Genomic DNA, 21,594 nt, shown 5'->3' with positions numbered 1-21,594 from the left:
AGCTGAATGGCTGAATGACTGGCTGGCTGGTTACTGGCTAGCTGAATGGCTGAATGACTGGCTGGCTGGTTACTGGCTAGCTGAATGGATGAATGACTGGCTGGTTACTGGCTGGCTGGCTGGCTGGCTGAATGACTGGCTGGCTGGTTACTGGCTAGCTGAATGACTGAATGACTGGCTGGTTACTGGCTGGCTGGCTGGCTGAATGACTGGCTGGCTGGCTGGCTGGTTACTGGCTGGCTGAATGGCTAAATGACTGGCTGGTTACTGGCTAGCTGAATGGCTGAATGACTGGCTGGCTGGCTGGTTACTGGCTAGCTGAATGGCTGAATGACTGGCTGGTTACTGGCTGGCTGGCTGGCTGGTTACTGGCTAGCTGAATGGCTGAATGACTGGCTGGCTGGCTGGTTACTGGCTAGCTGAATGGCTGAATGACTGGCTGGTTACTGGCTGGCTGGCTGGCTGGTTACTGGCTAGCTGAATGGCTGAATGACTGGCTGGCTGGCTGGTTACTGGCTAGCTGAATGGCTGAATGACTGGCTGGTTACTGGCTGGCTGGCTGGCTGGTTACTGGCTGGCTGAATGGCTGAATGACTGGCTGGTTACTGGCTGGCTGGCTAGCTGAATGGCTGAATGAAAAAAAGGAGTCATCTAATTGAGGGAGGCCCTTCACCAGTAGGACCAATTGGAGGGGTACAACGGTGGGGCAACTGGGAGGACTAGCTTGTTCTCTCCGAGGGGCCGACTACAGAACAGGACTGGGCTCGAGAGAAAGAGCGGGAGTAGAGAGAGAGAGTAAATGTGGAATGATAATACCACCTGGTGGAAAATACATAATTTTCAGCGCATATACAAGGTGCTATCTACAACCTACAAGGGTTCTCCTAGTGCCCTTGACTGGGACAGATGACGGCCTGGGAAAGTGGGTTAACTGCCTGTGCCCTTGACTGGGATGTTACTAGTCCAACGCTAGAGTGAAAGCCAGTTACTCTCCTCTTTATTTACCTTCCTCTTCTCCTTCTTGTCGTCCTTCTTGGTGAAGACGGTGTGAACCCACCAGATCTTCGTGAACATAGAACCGTACGCCAGGCTGAAGCCCAGGCCAAGCAGCCACAGACGGAACTGGCCAGGGGGAATAGGGGAAAGAAGATAGATATATTAAACAATCATATTTAATTATATCTATGCATCTATTAAACAATAATATTGAATTGTATCTATGTATCTATTAAACAATAATCATTTCTTTACATAACTTGTGGGGGATAAAAACAGTTATTGTCAAATGCATTAATGTGTTAAATATAATAGTTATTAAAGAATAATTCCTTTTTAAAGTCATGTTCTCATTTGGCAGTTATTCATTTGACCTCAACTGTCTTCGTACAAGAATTCTAACACACCCATAAAACTCAATCCCCCATAATGCCTCAGTGGTAGGATCCACCTCCCTTTAGCAGTAGATGTAGGGTGAAGATCTTGGGCCAGTTTAGCATTATCCTTACTATTTTATAAGGTTAGGACCTTTACCTAGGGAAACACTTTCAGTCCAAAGCTTTCCTGTGCCCATAAAACTTGATCCCACACAATGCTTTAATGGTATGGCTCCACTTCCTGTTTACTTCCTGTGTACCTGGCAGACCACGGGGAACTGCTTCCTGTGTATGTGGTGTCCGTCGAGGCCCAGAGGGAAGACAGCAGCCAGAGCCATCATACACCCCACTGCCGTCATGTTGTTCAGGTAGGGCTGGGAGTTCTGGATGTACCTGTCATAGACACACACACACACACACACACACACACACACACACACACACACACACACACACACACACACACACACACACACACACACACACACACACACACACACACACACAGGATCACTGTCTACAGAATGTCTGTGTGAGCCATTCAGCATGCAGAGAACCCAGCCTGAAACAGTACACAAGGATATTAGCTGTCTGTCACAAATGTACATTTCATTTTGGGATTTAACTGTCAAGCTCACAAACCGAGATGTGAATATCCTTGGTAAGAGTCACGCTGAATGACTGATATACAGATATTTAGCTGTCAAGATCACACACCGAGATGTGAATATCCTTGAATATCCTTGGTAAGAGTCACACTGAATGACTGATATACAGATATTTAGCTGTCAAGATCACACACCGAGATGTGAATATCCTTGGTAAGAGTCACGCTGAATGACTGATATACAGATATTTAGCTGTCAAGATCACACACCGAGATGTGAATATCCTTGGTAAGAGTCACGCTGAATGACTGATATACAAATATTTAACTGTCTAGATCACACACCGAGATGTGAATATCCTTGGTAAGAGTCACGCTGAATGACTGATGAACAGGATGTGTCAAGAAGTGGGAATATTGGATATATCTGTGATGGATTTAGGATCAAAAATAAATATTCTCTGAATCACTGTAATTCACACATTTCAAACACGCTTAGAAAATGGGAGAGAACAAATGCTGTATGCACGAGCACACGCACGCACGCACGCACGCACACACACACGCACACACACACCCACACACACACACACACACACACACACACACACACACACACACACACACACACACACACACACACACACACACACACACACACACACACACACACACACACACACACACCACACCACACAGGTCTTTGCGTACCTGACATTGCTGTTGTAGATGTTGAATGTGAGACACACTATTCCCAGTAGAATCCCTAGTCCAGCGAACACAGACACAGAGACAAAGAGCTTCTGAGAGAGGAACCTAAACTCCTCGATAACCACGGTCTGATCTGCTGGGGGGCCTGGACCTACGGGGGGAGAGATAAATTATCATTATAAGGAACCCTTAATTGACTGAGAATGCAATTTCATTATAGCATCGACCTGAGAAAGACGTGCAGGGGTAGAATGAGCCATGTGGAGGCTAGGGATGATTAGGTGGACGAGGAAGTATGTGGGATCAGCATGAGACTAAAGCCAGGACATCAGGGTTCACGACCCCTTCTCTTACGAGTGGCACGGGCTCTTTAGTGACCACAGAGAGTCAAGACCTCGATTTAAAATCACATCTGATGGACAGAAACCCTTGTAGGGAGGGAGGGGGAGGGGGAGGGAGGGGAGGGAGGGAGGGAGGGAGGGAGGGGGAGGGAGGGAGGGAGGGAGGGAGGGAGGGAGGGAGATGGAGGGAGGGAGGGATAGATGGATATATGGAGGGAGGGAGGGAGAGAGATGGATATATGGAGGGAGGGAGGGAGGGAGATGGAGGGAGGGAGGGAGGGAGGGAGGGAGGGAGAGATGTATATATGGAGGGAGGGAGGGATGGAGAGATGGATATATGGAGGGAGGGAGGGAGGGAGGGAGGGAGGGAGGGAGGGAGGGAGGGAGGGAGGGAGGGAGGGAGGGAGGGAGGGAGGGAGGGAGGGAGGGAGGGAGGGAGGGAGGGAGGGAGGGAGGGAGGGAGGGATAGATGGAGGGAGGGATGAAGAGAGAGATGGATATATGGAGGGAGGGAGGGATGGAGAGATGGAGGGAGGGAGGGAGAGGGAGGGAGGGAGGGAGGGAGGGAGGGAGGGATATATGGAGGGAGGATAGATGGAGGGAGGGAGGGAGGGATAGATGGAGGGATACATGGAGGGAGGGAGGGAGGGATATATGGAGGGAGGGAGGGAGGGATAGATGGAGGGAGGGAGGGAGGGAGAGATATATGGATACATGGAGGGAGGGATATATGGATACATGGAGGGAGGGATATATGGAGGGAGGGAGGGAGGGATAGATGGAGGGAGGGAGGGAGGGAAAGGAGGGAGGGAGGGATGGATACATGGAGGATCTTGGATCTTAATTTGACCATTATTGTCACAGCAAAATTATCCTGTAGCAACAGGATTTGAACACTTAGTCCATAATGTTACTTGGTGGTTAGATAATTATTTGGCCAAAATTAGGTTACATTAAAAGTATCATACCGCCAATATAACCTTCTACTAGTGAGGGTTTTCGGTGCAGGACACTTCAAAGCAACAAAAGAGTGATCATAATTAAGATACCGAAGTGTAAATGTACAATGACAATTGGGGCACTCAAAAGAACAGAGCTTGGAGCTCATCTGCTGTGTGATGCTGGAACAGGTACAGGATGTCTCTGTGAATTGGCACTCAAATATAACAGCTTCCTGTCAGACAGTATATTCAATGTGACGTTGGATTGGTGGGGATGGGAATGTGTTTGTCTCTGACATAGAGGCTCCTATAGTTAGCGTGTTTCATTGTTTTTCTTTTTTCTATGGTCTCTGCATGCTTCATTGTGCTTCGGTGCTGCATATTTCACTGTTGTTCTAGGAGTGTGTGATGCTGTAACAGTGCTGGTTTAGCCTGTGATTCTGCAGTGCTAAGATGCAGCGGTTTAGGGCACAAAGTAGTACACTACAGTATATAGGGAATAGGGGGCCATTTGGGATACATCCTTACTTCAGAGCTTGGTGTCGTGTATTTGGCTATGCCGGATTAAGTGATATGACATGCAATTCTATAAAATAATTTATCCGTAATTAAGATTACCTGATTGAGCTAATCATGTAAATGTAATTAACTAGAGAGTCGGGGCACCACAAAATAATATTTATAGAGCTGTTATCTTCCGAATAAACTCTTAAAGACCTAGTAATATTTACATCAATTAGCAGTCAATATTAATCATCTTAATTCAGTCTCATCTGAAAGTTGTAAATTCTTGGTAATCTTCACGAACCCTGGCTAACAAGTTGAATCAGCAATACAAAATTGGGTTTAATTATTTATTTACTAAATACCTAACTAATCACACAGAATTACACATACACATAATTAAATCATAACTTGATTACAAATGACGTCATAAAGGAAAACGTCCCTAGTGGGCAGAACAGATATGACAGCTGGTTACACAAAAGAAAAGGGGCTGGGTTTGAGTGAAAGAGCAGGAAGACGGAGGAACAAAGGGCGAAGCTGTGCTATCGTAAATACAGTATCTTATGCATTCTAAACTACCGCCCATTTGGAAAAGAAAAACGCAATAAATATTTACTCTGAGCTGCGCTTCGGTAGGTTGGTGGTAGATGGAAGGCCGTGTTGCCAAACCGAGTCCTTTGTCCTTTGAAGAATGTCTCTGGTGGTCAGTTGGATACGTTGTAGTAATGTCGTTGTGTGGTAGACGGGATACTCTGTCTGTTCCTTCCTAACTGCAGCTGCTGTTGCTAACTCAACAGCTAGCTAGGTGGTATCACTTCTGTAGTGAATAAGAGTTCAAAGTTCATACCATTCGCAACAAAAGCTCACGCTGATGTTGGCTTCGTTCTGTAGTTATGACCTGAACCATTCTGACATCGGACCATCGTCCACACATCCTCGGAACAGGAGGTTATATTGCCGTCAAGGCTTTATATAGGAAGGGAGAGCAGGGCGTGTTTGAAAAGTTTTATAGCCCATGTCCCTTCACAGGGGCGGGCCACTGTTTGAGCAGAGCCCTAATCTTATGAAAACCCAAATCTCAAAATTTTAGAAGCTAAAATCACATTTCATCCCATCACGAATAATTTCATATTCAAACATTTAAATTGAACACCATGTGAATCCGATAACTCTGATGTGTAGACTTTCCACTGTAGAGTTTATGTTATCTTATCATTGATGAGAATGTCTCAGATGACAACCGAACTGACATCATATTCATTAAGTACCACCGCACATGTTCAATTGTTCGGATTACCAGAATATAGTTAATTTCCCCCCACCTTCTGATGTTCCCAGAATCTCTATGTTAACCAAGGGGTTTGCAAATGTAACATCAGAAGGGTAGAGAGAGGAAAAAGGAGAGACAGAGAGAGGGGGGAAACGAGGTATTTATGACTGTCATAAACCTACCCCCAGGCCAACTTCAATGTTGTTAATATAAAGCACATTGCCATGGAGTCAGCAGGTCAGGGTAGCAACCGTAACCTACATCTTTTTAGTCAGGAGCGTGTTGCTATGGACATTTATGCTACATGGAATCAAAATCAATTGTATTTCTTAATCTGGAAGGGTAGCCTAGTGGTTAGAGCATGGACTCGGAAACGAAAGGTTGCAAGTTCGAATCCCCGAGCTGACAAGGTAGAAATATGTCGTTCTGCCCCTGAACAAGGCAGCTAACCCACTGTTCCTAGGCCGTCATTGAACATAAGAATTTGTTCTTAAACTAACTTGCCTAGATAAGTAAAGGTAAAACAATGGAAGCAAATCAACTGTATTCCTTCACATTTAACGTCAAATGCTATTTCTAGGGGGGTTAGGGGAAAAGGATTTTTGAATCGGACTGAATTGTGTGTCCCCACAAGGTTAGTCTTACAATACTGAGTGAGTGTGTGTGTGTGTGTGTGTGTGTGTGTGTGTGTGTGTGTGTGTGTGTGTGTGTGTGTGTGTGTGTGTGTGTGTGTGTGTGTGTGTGTTTAGTAGTGTCCCTTGGGCCAGTGTGTTCTCTCTAATACCTCTCATTGCCCTTAGTGCTGGAATCGGAACAGTGTGTTACCATGGCGACCGGGTTCCGTAATGGTTGCCACGGCGATACGAGAGGGAAGCAGCGATGCAGTGGTTGTCAGGGCGCCTGATGGAATGAGGGAGGAGAGAGAGAAACAGAGCCCGGAGACAAAGACAGAACGAAAAAGAGAGAGAGAAGAGAGGAAAGGAGGGCGAGACCAAATGGGTGGACAGGTGTTTGTCGTCATGCTTAAAGAGCACAAGACCGAGGCCAGCCCGTGTTAGGATATAAACACTGACTCCATTACCCTCTTTCTCTATGCATCTGGTCTGATTTGAAGACTCAGGGAGAGGGAGAGAGAGAGAGAGAGAGAAAGAGAGAGAGAGAGAGAGACAGAGAGAGGTAGATGGAGAGAGAGAGAGAGAGAGAGAGAGAGAGAGAGAGGGAGGGAGATGAGTCGCTGCAGAGGGCGAGTGAAAATCAAATGCCGGCTGCAGACCAGACGGTCAACACGTGGCGGCTTCCCATCTGGAACAAAGTCACGCTCTCCTTCAAGAGGCCTTATTCTGTCACGTCCTGGTTATTCTTAGCCTGTTTCCACAAGAAGACCGCGGGAAAGGGGACGGGTGTGACGGGGTGGCGTGGAGGGACGTCACCGGGGCTCTGTTGACTGTGGCAGGAGACAGGAGAAGGACACGTCTGCCCATGAAACGATGACATGCTGTCAGAAAGATAACAGGCCAAGGTTCTTTCCCTTCCGTTAGGGTGTGTCCTATTGTCCTATATAGGGCACTACTTTTAAACAGAGTCCTATTCCGTATTTAGGGCACTACTTTTAAACAGAGTCCTATTCCGTATTTAGGGCACTACTTTTAAACAGAGTCCTATTCCCTATTTAGGGCACTACTTTTAAGTCCTACGAGGAATAGGGGGCCATTTTGGACACAAGAGATACAGTCTGATGTCGACGGATCTGTCAGATGGCCCACCGCATGTGACCCCACACAGATACACTGTTCCCTATGGGCCATATTCTCTATATGGGTCCTGGTCAAAAGTAGTGCACTACATAGGGAAAAGGGTGGACATCAGTGATCAGGTCATCAGTCTCACGCACTACTTTTGGCCAGAAAGTAGTGTGTGTGTGTGTGTGTGTGTGTGTGTGTGTGTGTGTGTGTGTGTGTGTGTGTGTGTGTGTGTGTGTGTGTGTGTGTGTGTGTGTGTGTGTGTGTGTGTGTGTGTGTGTGTGTGTGTGTGTGTGCCTGAGTCTTCAACGACCAACAAACTAGTGCATCATCCTGTGTGTGTGTGTGTCAATCCTAGGGGACTCGTTACAACACAGGGCAAGGTGCTGGCCACCAGGGCACTTGATTTATTGACATCAGAGAGAGAGAGAGAGAGAGAGAGAGAGAGAGAGAGAGAGGGAGAGAGAGAGAGAGAGAGAGAGAGGGGGAGAGAGAGAGAGAGAGAGAGGGAGGAGAGAGAGAGAGAGGGGAGGAGAGAGAGAGGGGGGAGAGAGAGAGAGGGGAGGAGAGAGAGAGAGAGAGGGGGGAGGGGAGAGAGAGAGAGGGGAGAGAGAGGGGAGAGAGAGAGAGAGAGGGGGAGAGAGAGAGAGGGGAGAGAGAGAGAGAGAGAGAGAGAGAGAGAGAGAGAGAGAGAGGGAGAGGGAGAGGGAGAGGGAGAGGGAGAGGGAGAGAGAGAGAGGCAGACAGACAGACAGACAGACAGACAGACAGACAGACAGACAGACAGACAGACAGACAGACAGACAGACAGACAGACAGCTCGGGACTGAGGGGAAGCTCGGGACTGAGGGGAAGCTCAGGAGTGAAAGGAAGCTCAGGAGTGAAAGGAAGCTCAGGAGTGAAAGGAAGCTCAGGAGTGAAAAGGAAGCTCAGGAGTGAAAAGGAAGCTCAGGAGCGAAAGGAAGCTCAGGAGTGAAAAGAAGCTCAGGAGTAAGAGGAAGCTCAGGCAGGTTGATGGATCTACCAGATCCTGGCTGACTGGCAGATCCTGGCTGACTGGCGGATCCTGGCCGACTGACAGATCCTGGCTGACTGGCAGTTCTGGCAGATCCCGGCTGACTGGCAGATCTGGAAGAGTCTGGCTGACTGGCAGATCTGGAAGAGCCTGGTTGACTGACAGTTCTGGCAGATCCCGGCTGACTGGCAGATCTGGAAGAGCCTAGTTGACTGGCAGATCTGGAAGATTCTGGCTGACTGGCAGATCTGGAAGAATCTGGCTGACTGGCAGATCTGGAAGAGCCTGGTTGACTGGCCGATCTGGAAGAGCCTGGTTGACTGGCAGATCTGGAGGATTCTGGCTGACTGGCAGATCTGGAAGAATCTGGCTGACTGGCAGATCTGGAAGAGCCTGGTTGACTGGCGGATCCTGGCCGACTGGCAGTTCTGGCGGTACTGGCGGCGCTGGGCAGACTGGCGGCACTGGCGGCGCTGGGCAGACTGGCGGCGCTGGGCAGACTGGCGGCGCTGGGCAGACTGGCGGCACTGGCGGCGCTGGGCAGACTGGCGGCACTGGCGGCGCTGGGCAGACTGGCGGCGCTGGGCAGACTGGCGGCGCTGGGCAGACTGGCGGCGCTGGGCAGACTGGCGGCACTGGCGGCGCTGGGCAGACTGGCGGCGCTGGGCAGACTGGCGGCGCTGGGTAGACTGGCGGCACTGGTGGCGCTGGGCAGACTGGCGGCACTGGGCAGACTGGCGGCGCTGGGTAGACTGGTGGCACTGGTGGCGCTGGGCAGACTGGCGGCACTGGGCAGACTGGCGGCACTGGTGGCGCTGGGCAGACTGGCGGCACTGGCGGCGCTGGGCAGACTGGCGGCGCTGGGCAGACTGGCGGCGCTGGCGGCGCTGGGCAGACTGGGGGCACTGGGCAGACTGGCGGCACTGGTGGCGCTGGGCAGACTGGCGGCACTGGGCAGACTGGCGGCACTGGTGGCGCTGGGCAGACTGGCGGCGCTGGGCAGACTGGCGGCGCTGGGCAGACTGGCGGCTCTGGCTGCTCCACGTGGGCTGACAGCTCTGGCGGCTTCTTACAGACTGGCAGCTCCTTGCAGACTGACAGCTCCTTGCAGACTGGCAGCTCCTTGCAGACTGGCAGCTCCTTGCAGACTGGCAGCTCCTTGTAGACTGGCAGCTCCTTGCAGACTGACAGCTCTGGCTGCTCCATACAGGCTGACAGCTCTTGCTGCTCCATGCAGGCTGACAGCTCCTTGCAGACTGACAGCTCCTTGCAGACTGACAGCTCTGGCTGCTTCATGCAGACTGATAGCTCCTTGCAGACTGACAGCTCTGGCTGTTCCATGCAGACTGACAGCTCTGACTGCTCCATGGAGACTAGCGCAGGAGAGGGAAAGCTCTGACAGCGCAGGAGAATCCGGCAGCAGCGCCGGACAGGCGGGAGACTCCGGCAGCGCTGTAGAGGAGGAAGGCTCTGGCTGCACTGAACAGGCGGGAGGCTCCGGCAGCGCTAGAGGACAGGCTCTGGCTGCACTGAACAGGCGGGAGGCTCCGGCAGCGCTGTAGAGGAGGAAGCTCTGGCTGCACTGAACAGGCGGGAGGCTCCGGCAGCGCTGTAGAGGAGGAAGGCTCTGGCTGCACTGAACAGGCGGGAGGCTCCGGCAGCGCTAGAGGAGGAAGCTCTGGCTGCACTGAACAGGCGGGAGGCTCCCAGCGCTGTAGAGGAGGAAGGCTCTGGCTGCACTGAACAGGCGGGAGGCTGGCAGCTCTGAAGGCTCTGGCTGCACTAAACAGGCGGGAGGCTCCGGCAGCGCTGTAGAGGAGGAAGGCTCTGGCTGCGCTGAACAGGCGGGAGGCTCCGGCAGCGCTGTAGAGGAGAAAAGCTCTGGCTGCGCTAAACAGGCGGGAGACTCCGGCAGCGCAGGAGAGGAGAAAGGCTCTGGCTGCGCTAAACAGGCGGGAGGCTCCGGCAGCGCTGTAGAGGAGGAAGGCTCTGGCTGCGCTGAACAGGCGGGAGGCTCCGGCAGCGCTGTAGAGGAGGAAGGCTCTGGCTGCGCTGAACAGGCGAGGCGCACTGAAGGCCTGGTGCGTGGTGCTGGAACTGGTGGTACTGGATCGAGGACACGCACAGGAAGCCTGGTGCGGGGAGCTGCTACCGGAGGACTGGAGTGTGGAGGTGGCACAGGATGGGCTAGACCGTGAAGGCGTACTGGGGATCTTGAGAGCAGTGTTGGCACAGGACGTGCAAGGCTAGGGATGTGCACAGGAGGCCTGGTGCGTGAGGCTGGCACCAACTTCACCAGCCGACTAACACGCACCTCAGGACGAGTATGGAGCGCTAACCCAGGTGCCATCAAATCCCCAACACGTTCCGTCGGGCGAATTCCATGAAAAAAGCACCAACACAGCAACTCCCTCATTTCTCTCTCCTCCAATTTCCCCATTAACTCCTTCACAGTCTCTGTTTCGCTCACCTCCAACACCGGCTCCTCACGATAAACAGGGAGAGTTGGCTCAGGTCTGACTCCTGACTCTGCCACACTCTCACTGAGCCCCCCAAGAAATTTTTGGGGCTGATTCTCAGCTACGCCGTGCTGCCTCCTCATATCTGCGCCTCTCAGCTTTCGCCGCCTCCAGTTCTTCCTTGGGGCGGCGATATTCTCCAGGCTGAGCCCAGGGTCCTTTACCGTCCAGTTCTTCCTCCCATGTCCATTTCTCCAGGTAGTGCAGCCTCTCCCACTGCAGCTGCTGCTGCTCCTGCTGCTGCTGCCTCTGTTGCCTCTCCTGTGGCTCCTGCCTGTTGACACGCTGCTTGGTCCGTTGGTGGTGGGTGATTCTGTCACGGTTTTCATAGGGTGAAGGAGAGTCGGACCAAACTGCAGCGTGTCGATTGCGATCCATGTTTATTTAAACAAACGTAAAGACGAATAAACACAAACACTACAAAAACAATAAACGTAACGAAAACCGAAGACAGCCTATACTTTGTGTAAACTAACACCGAACAAGGACATCAGGACACTAAGGACAATCACCCACAACACAACCAAAGAATATGGCTGCCTAAATATGGTTCCCAATCAGAGACAACGATACCACCTGCCTCTGATTGAGAACCACTTCAGACAGCCATAGACTTTCCTAGAACATCCCACTAAGCTACAACCCCACTAAGCTACAACCCCACTTACAAAAACCCATGTCACACCCTGGCCTGACCAAATACATGAAGAAAAACACAAAATACTTCGACCAGGGCGTGACACTATGTGCTCACTGCCCACAAAATGAGGTGGAAACTGAACTGCACTTCCTAACCTCCTGCCCAATATATGACCATATTAGAGAGACATATTTCCCTCAGATTACACAGATCCACAAAGAATTCGAAAACAAATCCAATTTTGATAAACTCCCATATCTACTGGGTGAAATTCCACAGTGTTGCATCACAGCAGCAAGATTTGTGACCTGTTGCCACGAGAAAAGAGCAACCAGTGAAGAACAAACACCATTGTAAATACAACCCATATTTATGCTTATTTATTTTCCCTTTTGTACTTTAACTATTTTAACATCGTTACAACACTGTATATAGACATAATATGACATTTGAAATGTGTAATGTTTATCGTTAATTTTTTCCCCCATTTTTTTCTCGCTTTTATTTATGATCTATTTCACTTGCTTTGGCATTGTAAACATATGTTTCACATGCCAATAAACCCTTTGAATTCAATTGAAATTGAGAGAGGAGCCATATGGTCGATCAGTGAATCACCATTCACACCCTTCTATCCAGCAGGAAGGCACAGCTCTACACAGTTACCATGACGCCAATCTGTCCAACAACACTTTAAATAACCAATTCATTAAAAAGGTAAACACAACATCAAAACGATGCTGAAAGGAACTGAAGCCTCATTAATGTTAGTTTGTTGAACGAGGCATCTCATTATATTTTATTATTTGAATCAAACAATGATATCACCTGCATTGCTTCTACACCTGCATTGCTTCTACACCTGCATTGCTTCTACACCTGCATTGCTTCTACACCTGCATTGCTTCTACACCTGCATTGCTTCTACACCTGCATTGCTTCTACACCTGCATTGCTTCTACACCTGCATTGTTTCTACACCTGCATTGTTTCTACACCTGCATTGTTTCTACACCTGCATTGTTTCTACACCTGCATTGCTTCTACACCTGCATTGTTTCTACACCTGCATTGCTTCTACACCTGCATTGCTTCTACACCTGCATTGTTTCTACACCTGCATTGCTTCTACACCTGCATTGCTTCTACACCTGCATTGCTTCTACACCTGCATTGTTTCTACACCTGCATTGCTTCTACACCTGCATTGTTTCTACACCTGCATTGCTTCTACACCTGCATTGCTTCTACACCTGCATTGTTTCTACACCTGCATTGTTTCTACACCTGCATTGCTTCTACACCTGCATTGTTTCTACACCTGCATTGCTTCTACACCTGCATTGCTTCTACACCTGCATTGCTTCTACACCTGCATTGTTTCTACACCTGCATTGTTTCTACACCTGCATTGTTTCTACACCTTGCTTCTACACCTGCATTGCTTCTACACCTGCATTGTTTCTACACCTGCATTGCATTCTACACCTGCATTGCTTCTACACCTGCATTGCTTCTACACCTGCATTGTTTCTACACCTGCATTGCTTCTACACCTGCATTGTTTCTACACCTGCATTGCTTCTACACCTGCATTGTTTCTACACCTGCATTGCTTCTACACCTGCATTGCTTCTACACCTGCATTGCTTCTACACCTGCATTGTTTCTACACCTGCATTGCTTCTACACCTGCATTGCTTCTACACCTGCATTGTTTCTACACCTGCATTGCTTCTACACCTGCATTGTTTCTACACCTGCATTGTTTCTACACCTGCATTGCTTCTACACCTGCATTGCTTCTACACCTGCATTGCTTCTACACCTGCATTGTTTCTACACCTGCATTGCTTCGACACCTGCATTGTTTTCTGCATTGCTTGACACCTGCATTGCTTCGACACCTGCATTGCTTCTACACCTGCATTGTTTCTACACCTGCATTGCTTCTACACCTGCATTGCTTCTACACCTGCATTGCTTCTACACCTGCATTGTTTCTACACCTGCATTGCTTCTACACCTGCATTGTTTCTACACCTGCATTGCTTCTACACCTGCATTGCTTTTAAATACCTGCATTGTTCCCAATACACCTGCATTGTTTCTACACCTGCATTGTCTTCTACACCTCCCAATACAACATTGCTTCTACACCTACATTGTCTTCTACACCTGCATTGTTCTACACACACTGTCTTCAATACAACCTGCATTGTTTCAATACAACACTGCATTCTTTCTAATACAACACATTCTCCCAATACAACACTGTCATTGCTTCAACACTGCATTGTTTCTACACCTGCATTGTTTCTCCCTACAACATTGTTTCTACACCTGCATTGCTTCTACACCTGCATTGTCTCCCAATACAACACTGTCTCCCAATACAACACTGTCTCCCAATACAACACTGTCTCCCAATACACACTGTCATTCCCTTCTACACCTGCATTGTCCCAATGCTGTTTGGGGTTTACAAGGCTGTTTCAATACACACTGTCTCCCAATATCAAGCTGTCTCCTTTATACAACACTTTCCCATTTATTTGATGTCTAAAACATGGTCCTGTCTCCCAATACAACACTGTTCCCAATACAACACTGTCTCCTAATACAACACTGTCTCCCAATACAACACTGTCTCCCAATACAACACTGTCTCCTAATACAACACTGTCTCCCAATACAACACTGTCTCCCAATACAACACTGTCTCCCAATACAACACTGTCTCCCAATACAACACTGTCTCCCAATACAACACTGTCTCCCAATACAACACTGTCTCCCAATACAACACTGTCTCCCAATACAACACTGTCTCCCAATACAACACTGTCTCCCAATACAACACTGTCTCCCAATACAACACTGCCTCCCAATACAACACTGTCTCCCAATACAACACTGTCTCCCAATACAACACTGTCTCCCAATACAACACTGTCTCCCAATACAACACTGTCTCCCAATACAACACTGTCTCCCAATACAACACTGTCTCCCAATACAACACTGTCTCCCAATACAACACTGTCTCCCAATACAACACTGTCTCCCAATACAACACTGTCTCCCAATACAACACTGTCTCCCAATACAACACTGTCTCCCAATACAACACTGTCTCCCAATACAACACTGTCTCCCAATACAACACTGTCTCCCAATACAACACTGTCTCCCAATACAACACTGTCTCCCAATACAACACTGTCTCCCAATACAACACTGTCTCCCAATACAACACTGTCTCCCAATACAACACTGTCTCCCAATACAACACTGTCTCCCAATACAACACTGTCTCTAATACAACACTGTCTCCAATACAACACTGTCTCCCAATACAACACTGTCTCCCAATACAACACTGTCTCCCAATACAACACTGTCTCCCAATACAACACTGTCTCCCAATACAACACTGTCTCCTAATACAACACTGTCTCCTGATACAACACTGTCTCCCAATACAACACTGTCTCCCAATACAACACTGTCTCCCAATACAACACTGTCTCCCAATACAACACTGTCTCCCAATACAACACTGTCTCCCAATACAATACTGTCTCCCAATACAACACTGTCTCCTGATACAACACTGTCTCCCAATACAACACTGTCTCCCAATACAACACTGTCTCCCAATACAACACTGTCTCCCAATACAACACTGTCTCCCAATACAACACTGTCTCCCAATACAACACTGTCTCCCAATACAACACTGTCTCCCAATACAACACTGTCTCCCAATACAACACTGTCTCCCAATACAACACTGTCTCCCAATACAACACTGTCTCCCAATACAACACTGTCTCCCAATACAACACTGTCTCCCAATACAACACTGTCTCCCAATACAACACTGTCTCCCAATACAACACTGTCTCCCAATACAACACTGTCTCCCAATACAACACTGTCTCCCAATACAACACTGTCTCCCAATACAACACTGTCTCCCAATACAACACTGTCTCCCAATACAACACTGTCTCCCAATACAACACTGTCTCCTGATACAACACTGCCTCCCAATACAACACTGTCTCCCAATACAACACTGTCTCCCAATACAACACTGTCTCCCAATACAACACTGTCTCCCAATACAACACTGCCTCCCAATACAACACTGTCTCCCAATACAACACTGTCTCCCAATACAACACTGTCTCCCAATACAACACTGTCTCCCAATACAACACTGTCTCCCAATACAACACTGTCTCCCAATACAACACTGTCTCCCAATACAACACTGTCCCAATACAACACTGTCTCCCAAACACTGTCTCAATACAACACTGTCTCCCAATACAACACTGTCTCCCAATACAACACTGTCTCCCAATACAACACTGTCTCCCAATACAACACTGTCTCCCAATACAACACTGTCTCCCAATACAACACTGTCTCCCAATACAACACTGTCTCCCAATACAACACTGTCTCCCAATACAACACCCTCCCAATACAACACTGTCTCCCAATACAACACTGTCTCCCAATACAACACTGTCTCCCAATACAACACTGTCTCCCAATACAACACTGTCTCCCAATACAACACTGTCTCCCAATACAACACTGTCTCCCAATACAACACTGTCTCCCAATACAACACTGTCTCCCAATACAACACTGTCTCCCAATACAACACTGCCTCCCAATACAACACTGTCTCCCAATACAACACTGTCTCCCAATACAACACTGTCTCCCAATACAACACTGTCTCCCAATACAACACTGTCTCCCAATACAACACTGTCTCCCAATACAACACTGTCTCCCAATACAACACTGTCTCCCAATACAACACTGTCTCCCAATACAACACTGTCTCCCAATACAACACTGTCTCCCAATACAACACTGTCTCCCAATACAACACTGTCTCCCAATACAACACTGTCTCCCAATACAACACTGTCTCCCAATACAACACTGTCTCTCCCAATACAACACTGTCTCCCAATACAACACTGTCTCCCAATACAACACTGTCTCCCAATACAACACTGTCTCCCAATACAACACTGTCTCCCAATACAACACTGTCTCCCAATACAACACTGTCTCCCAATACAACACTGTCTCCCAATACAACACTGTCTCCTCCCAATACAACACTGTCTCCCAATACAACACCCCAATACAACACTGTCTCCCAATACAACACTGTCTCCCAATACAACACTGTCTCCCAATACAACACTGTCTCCCAATACAACACTGTCTCCCAATACAACACTGTCTCCTGATACAACACTGTCCCAATACAACACTGTCTCCCAATACAACACTGTCTCCCAATACAACACTGTCTCCCAATACAACACTGTCTCCCAATACAACACTGTCTCCCAATACAACACTGTCTCCCAATACAACACTGTCTCCCCAATACAACACTGTCTCCCAATACAACACTGTCTCCCCAATACAACACTGTCTCCCAATACAACACTGTCTCCCAATACAACACTGTCTCCCAATACAACACTGTCTCCCAATACAACACTGTCTCCAATACAACACTGTCTCCCAATACAACACTGTCTCCCAATACAACACTGTCTCCCAATACAACACCTCCCAATACAACACTGTCTCCCAATACAACACTGTCTCCTAATACAACACTGTCTCCCAATACAACACTGTCTCCCAATACAACACTCCCAATACAACACTGTCTCCCAATACAACACTGTCTCCCAATACAACACTGTCTCCCAATACAACACTGTCTCCCAATACAACACTGTCTCCCAATACAACACTGTCTCCCAATACAACACTGTCTCCCAATACAACACTGTCTCCCAATACAACACTGTCTCCTAATACAACACTGTCTCCCAATACAACACTGTCTCCCAATACAACACTGTCTCCTAATACAACACTGTCTCCCAATACAACACTGTCTCCCAATACAACACTGTCTCCCAATACAACACTGTCTCCCAATACAACACTGTCTCCTGATACAACACTGTCTCCTGATACAACACTGTCTCCCAATACAACACTGTCTCCCAATACAACACTGTCTCCCAATACAACACTGTCTCCCAATACAACACCTCCCAATACAACACTGTCTCCCAATACAACACTGTCTCCCAATACAACACTGTCTCCCAATACAACACTGTCTCCCTACAACACCCAATACAACACTGTCTCCTGATACAACACTGTCTCCCAATACAACACTGCCTCCCAATACAACACTGTCTCCCAATACAACACTGTCTCCCAATACAACACTGTCTCCTAATACAACACTGTCTCCTGATACAACACTGTCTCCCAATACAACACTGTCTCCCAATACAACACTGTCTCCCAATACAACACTGTCTCCTGATACAACACTGTCTCCCAATACAACACTGTCTCCTGATACAACACTGTCTCCCAATACAACACTGTCTCCCAATACAACACTGTCTCCAATACAACACTGTCTCCCAATACAACACTGTCTCCCAATACAACACTGTCTCCCAATACAACACTGTCTCCCAATACAACACTGTCTCCCAATGATACAACACTGTCTCCCAATACAACACTGTCTCCCAATACAACACTGTCTACCTCCCAATACAACACTGTCTCCCAATACAACACTGTCTCCCAATACAACACTGTCTCCCAATACAACACTGTCTCTCCCAATACAACACTGTCTCCCAATACAACACTGTCTCCCAATACAACACTGTCTCCCAATACAACACTGTCTCCTCCCAATACAACACTGTCTCCAATACAACACTGTCTCCCAATACAACACTGTCTCCCAATACAACACTGTCTCCCAATACAACACTGTCTCCCAATACAACACTGTCTCCCAATACAACACTGTCTCCCAATACAACACTGTCCCAATACAACACTGTCTCCCAATACAACACTGTCTCCCAATACAACACTGTCTCCCAATACAACACTGTCTCCCAATACAACACTGTCTCCCAATACAACACTGTCTCCTAATACAACACTGTCTCCCAATACAACACTGTCTCCCAATACAACACTGTCTCCTAATACAACACTGTCTCCCAATACAACACTGTCTCCCAATACAACACTGTCTCCTAATACAACACTGTCTCCCAATACAACACTGTCTCACCAATACAACACTCCCAATACAACACTGTCTCCCAATACAACACTGTCTCCTCCCAATACAACACTGTCTCCTGATACAACACTGTCTCCTAATATAACATCCCAATACAACACTGTCTCCCAATACAACACTGTCTCCCAATACAACACTGTCTCCCAATACAACACTGTCTCCTAATACAACTGCCTCCCAATACAACACTGTCTCCTGATACAACACTGTCTCCAATACAACACTGTCTCCCAATACAACACTGTCTCCCAATACAACACTGTCTCCCAATACAACACTGTCTCCCAATACAACACTGTCTCCCAATACAACACTGTCTCCCAATACAACACTGTCTCCCAATACAACACTGTCTCCCAATACAACACTGTCTCCCTGATACAACACTGTCTCCTAATACAACACTGTCTCCCAATACAACACTGTCTCCTGATACAACACTGTCTCCCAATACAACACTGTCTCCCTAATACAACTGTCTCCCAATACAACACTCCCAATACAACACTGTCTCCCAATACAACACTGTCTCCCAATACAACACTGTCTCCCAATACAACACTGTCTCCAATACAACACTGTCTCCCAATACAACACTGTCTCCTAATACAACACTGTCTCCCAATACAACACTGTCTCCCAATACAACACTGTCTCCCAATACAACACTGTCTCCCAATACAACACTGTCTCCTAATACAACACTGTCTCCTAATACAACACTGTCTCCCTATAAACACTGTCTCCCAATACAACACTGTCTCCTAATACAACACTGTCTCCCAATACAACACTGTCTCCCAATACAACACTGTCTCCTAATACAACACTGTCTCCTAATACAACACTGTCTCCCAATACAACACTGTCTCTACAACACTGTCTCCTAATACAACACTGTCTCCTAATACAACACTGTCTCCCAATACAACACTCCCAATACAACACTGTCTCCCAATACAACACTGTCTCCCAATACAACACTGTCTCCTAATACAACACTGTCTCCTAATACAACACTGTCTCCCAATACAACACTGTCTCCTGATACAACACTGTCTCCTAATACAACACTGTCTCCCAATACAACACTGTCCCAATCCTAATACAACACTGTCTCCCAATACAACACTGTCTCCCAATACAACACTGTCTCCTAATACAACACTGTCTCCTAATACAACACTGTCTCCCAATACAACACTGTCTCCCAATACAACACTGTCTCCTAATACAACACTGTCTCCCAATACAACACTGTCTCCCAATACAACACTGTCTCCCAACAACACTGTCTCCCAATACAACACTGTCTCCCAATACAACACTGTCTCCCAATACAACACTGTCTCCCAATACAACACTGTCTCCTAATACAACACTGTCTCTCCCAATACAACACTGTCTCCCAATACAACACTGTCTCCTAATACAACACTGTCTCCCAATACAACACTGTCTCCTAATACAACACTGTCTCCCAATACAACACTGTCTCCCAATACAACACTGTCTCCCAATACAACACTGTCTCCTAATACAACACTGTCTCCCAATACAACACTGTCTCCCAATACAACACTGTCTCCCAATACAACACTGTCTCCCAATACAACACTGTCTCCCAATACAACACTGTCTCCCAATACAACACCCAATACAACACTGTCTCCCAATACAACACTGTCTCCCAATACAACACTGTCTCCCTAATACAACACTGTCTCCCAATACAACACTGTCTCCCAATACAACACTGTCTCCCCTGATACAACACTGTCTCCCAATACAACACTGTCTCCCAATACAACACTGTCTCTCCTGATACAACACTGTCTCCCAATATACAACACTGTCTCCTGATACAACACTGTCTCCTGATACAACACTGTCTCCTGATACAACACTGTCTCCTGATACAACACTGTCTCCCAATACAACACTGTCTCCTGATACAACACTGTCTCCCAATACAACACTGTCTCCCAATACAATACTGTCTCCCAATACAACACTGTCTCCCAATACAACACTGTCTCCCAATACAACACTGTCTCCCAATACAACACTGTCTCCCAATACAACACTGTCTCCCAATACAACACTGTCTCCCAATACAACACTGTCTCCCAATACAACACTGTCTCCCAATACAACACTGTCTCCCAATACAACACTGTCTCCCAATACAACACTGTCTCCCAATACAACACTGTCTCCCGATACAACACTGTCTCCCAATACAACACTGTCTCCCAATACAACACTGTCTCCCAATACAACACTGTCTCCTGATACAACACTGTCTCCTGATACAACACTGTCTCCTGATACAACACTGTCTCCCAATACAACACTGCCTCCCAATACAATACTGTCTCCCAATACAACACTGTCTCCCAATACAACACTGTCTCCCAATACAACACTGCCTCCCAATACAACACTGTCTCCTGATACAACACTGTCTCCTGATACAACACTGTCTCCTAATACAACACTGTCTCCTGATACAACACTGTCTCCCAATACAACACTGTCTCCTAATACAACACTGTCTCCCAATACAACACTGTCTCCTGATACAACACTGTCTCCTGATACAACACTGTCTCCCAATACAACACTGTCTCCTGATACAACACTGTCTCCTGATACAACACTGTCTCCCAATACAACACTGCCTCCCAATACAACACTGTCTCTGATACAACACTGTCTCCTGATACAACA

At 47.6% G+C, this 21,594-nt stretch overlaps 1 protein-coding gene across 1 annotated transcript in view; it reads right to left on the bottom strand.

Annotated features, from left to right (window-relative positions):
- Window positions 1–21,594, bottom strand: part of LOC127909989 (gamma-aminobutyric acid type B receptor subunit 1-like) — a 187,901-nt gene that overhangs the window by 59,268 nt on the left and 107,039 nt on the right. The window contains exons 10-12 of the mRNA XM_052472833.1: window positions 2,692–2,842; window positions 1,634–1,766; window positions 1,006–1,122 (exon numbers count right to left, since the gene is read on the bottom strand). Coding sequence (XP_052328793.1) covers window positions 1,006–1,122; window positions 1,634–1,766; window positions 2,692–2,842 — 401 coding nt within the window. The remainder of the gene's footprint in view (window positions 1–1,005; window positions 1,123–1,633; window positions 1,767–2,691; window positions 2,843–21,594) is intronic.

The sequence above is a fragment of the Oncorhynchus keta genome, chromosome 20 (genome assembly GCF_023373465.1).
Source record: "Oncorhynchus keta strain PuntledgeMale-10-30-2019 chromosome 20, Oket_V2, whole genome shotgun sequence".
NCBI lineage: Eukaryota > Metazoa > Chordata > Actinopteri > Salmoniformes > Salmonidae > Oncorhynchus > Oncorhynchus keta.
The sequence above is the reverse complement of the archived record's forward strand: the minus strand, read 5'-3'. Positions and strand labels throughout refer to the sequence as shown.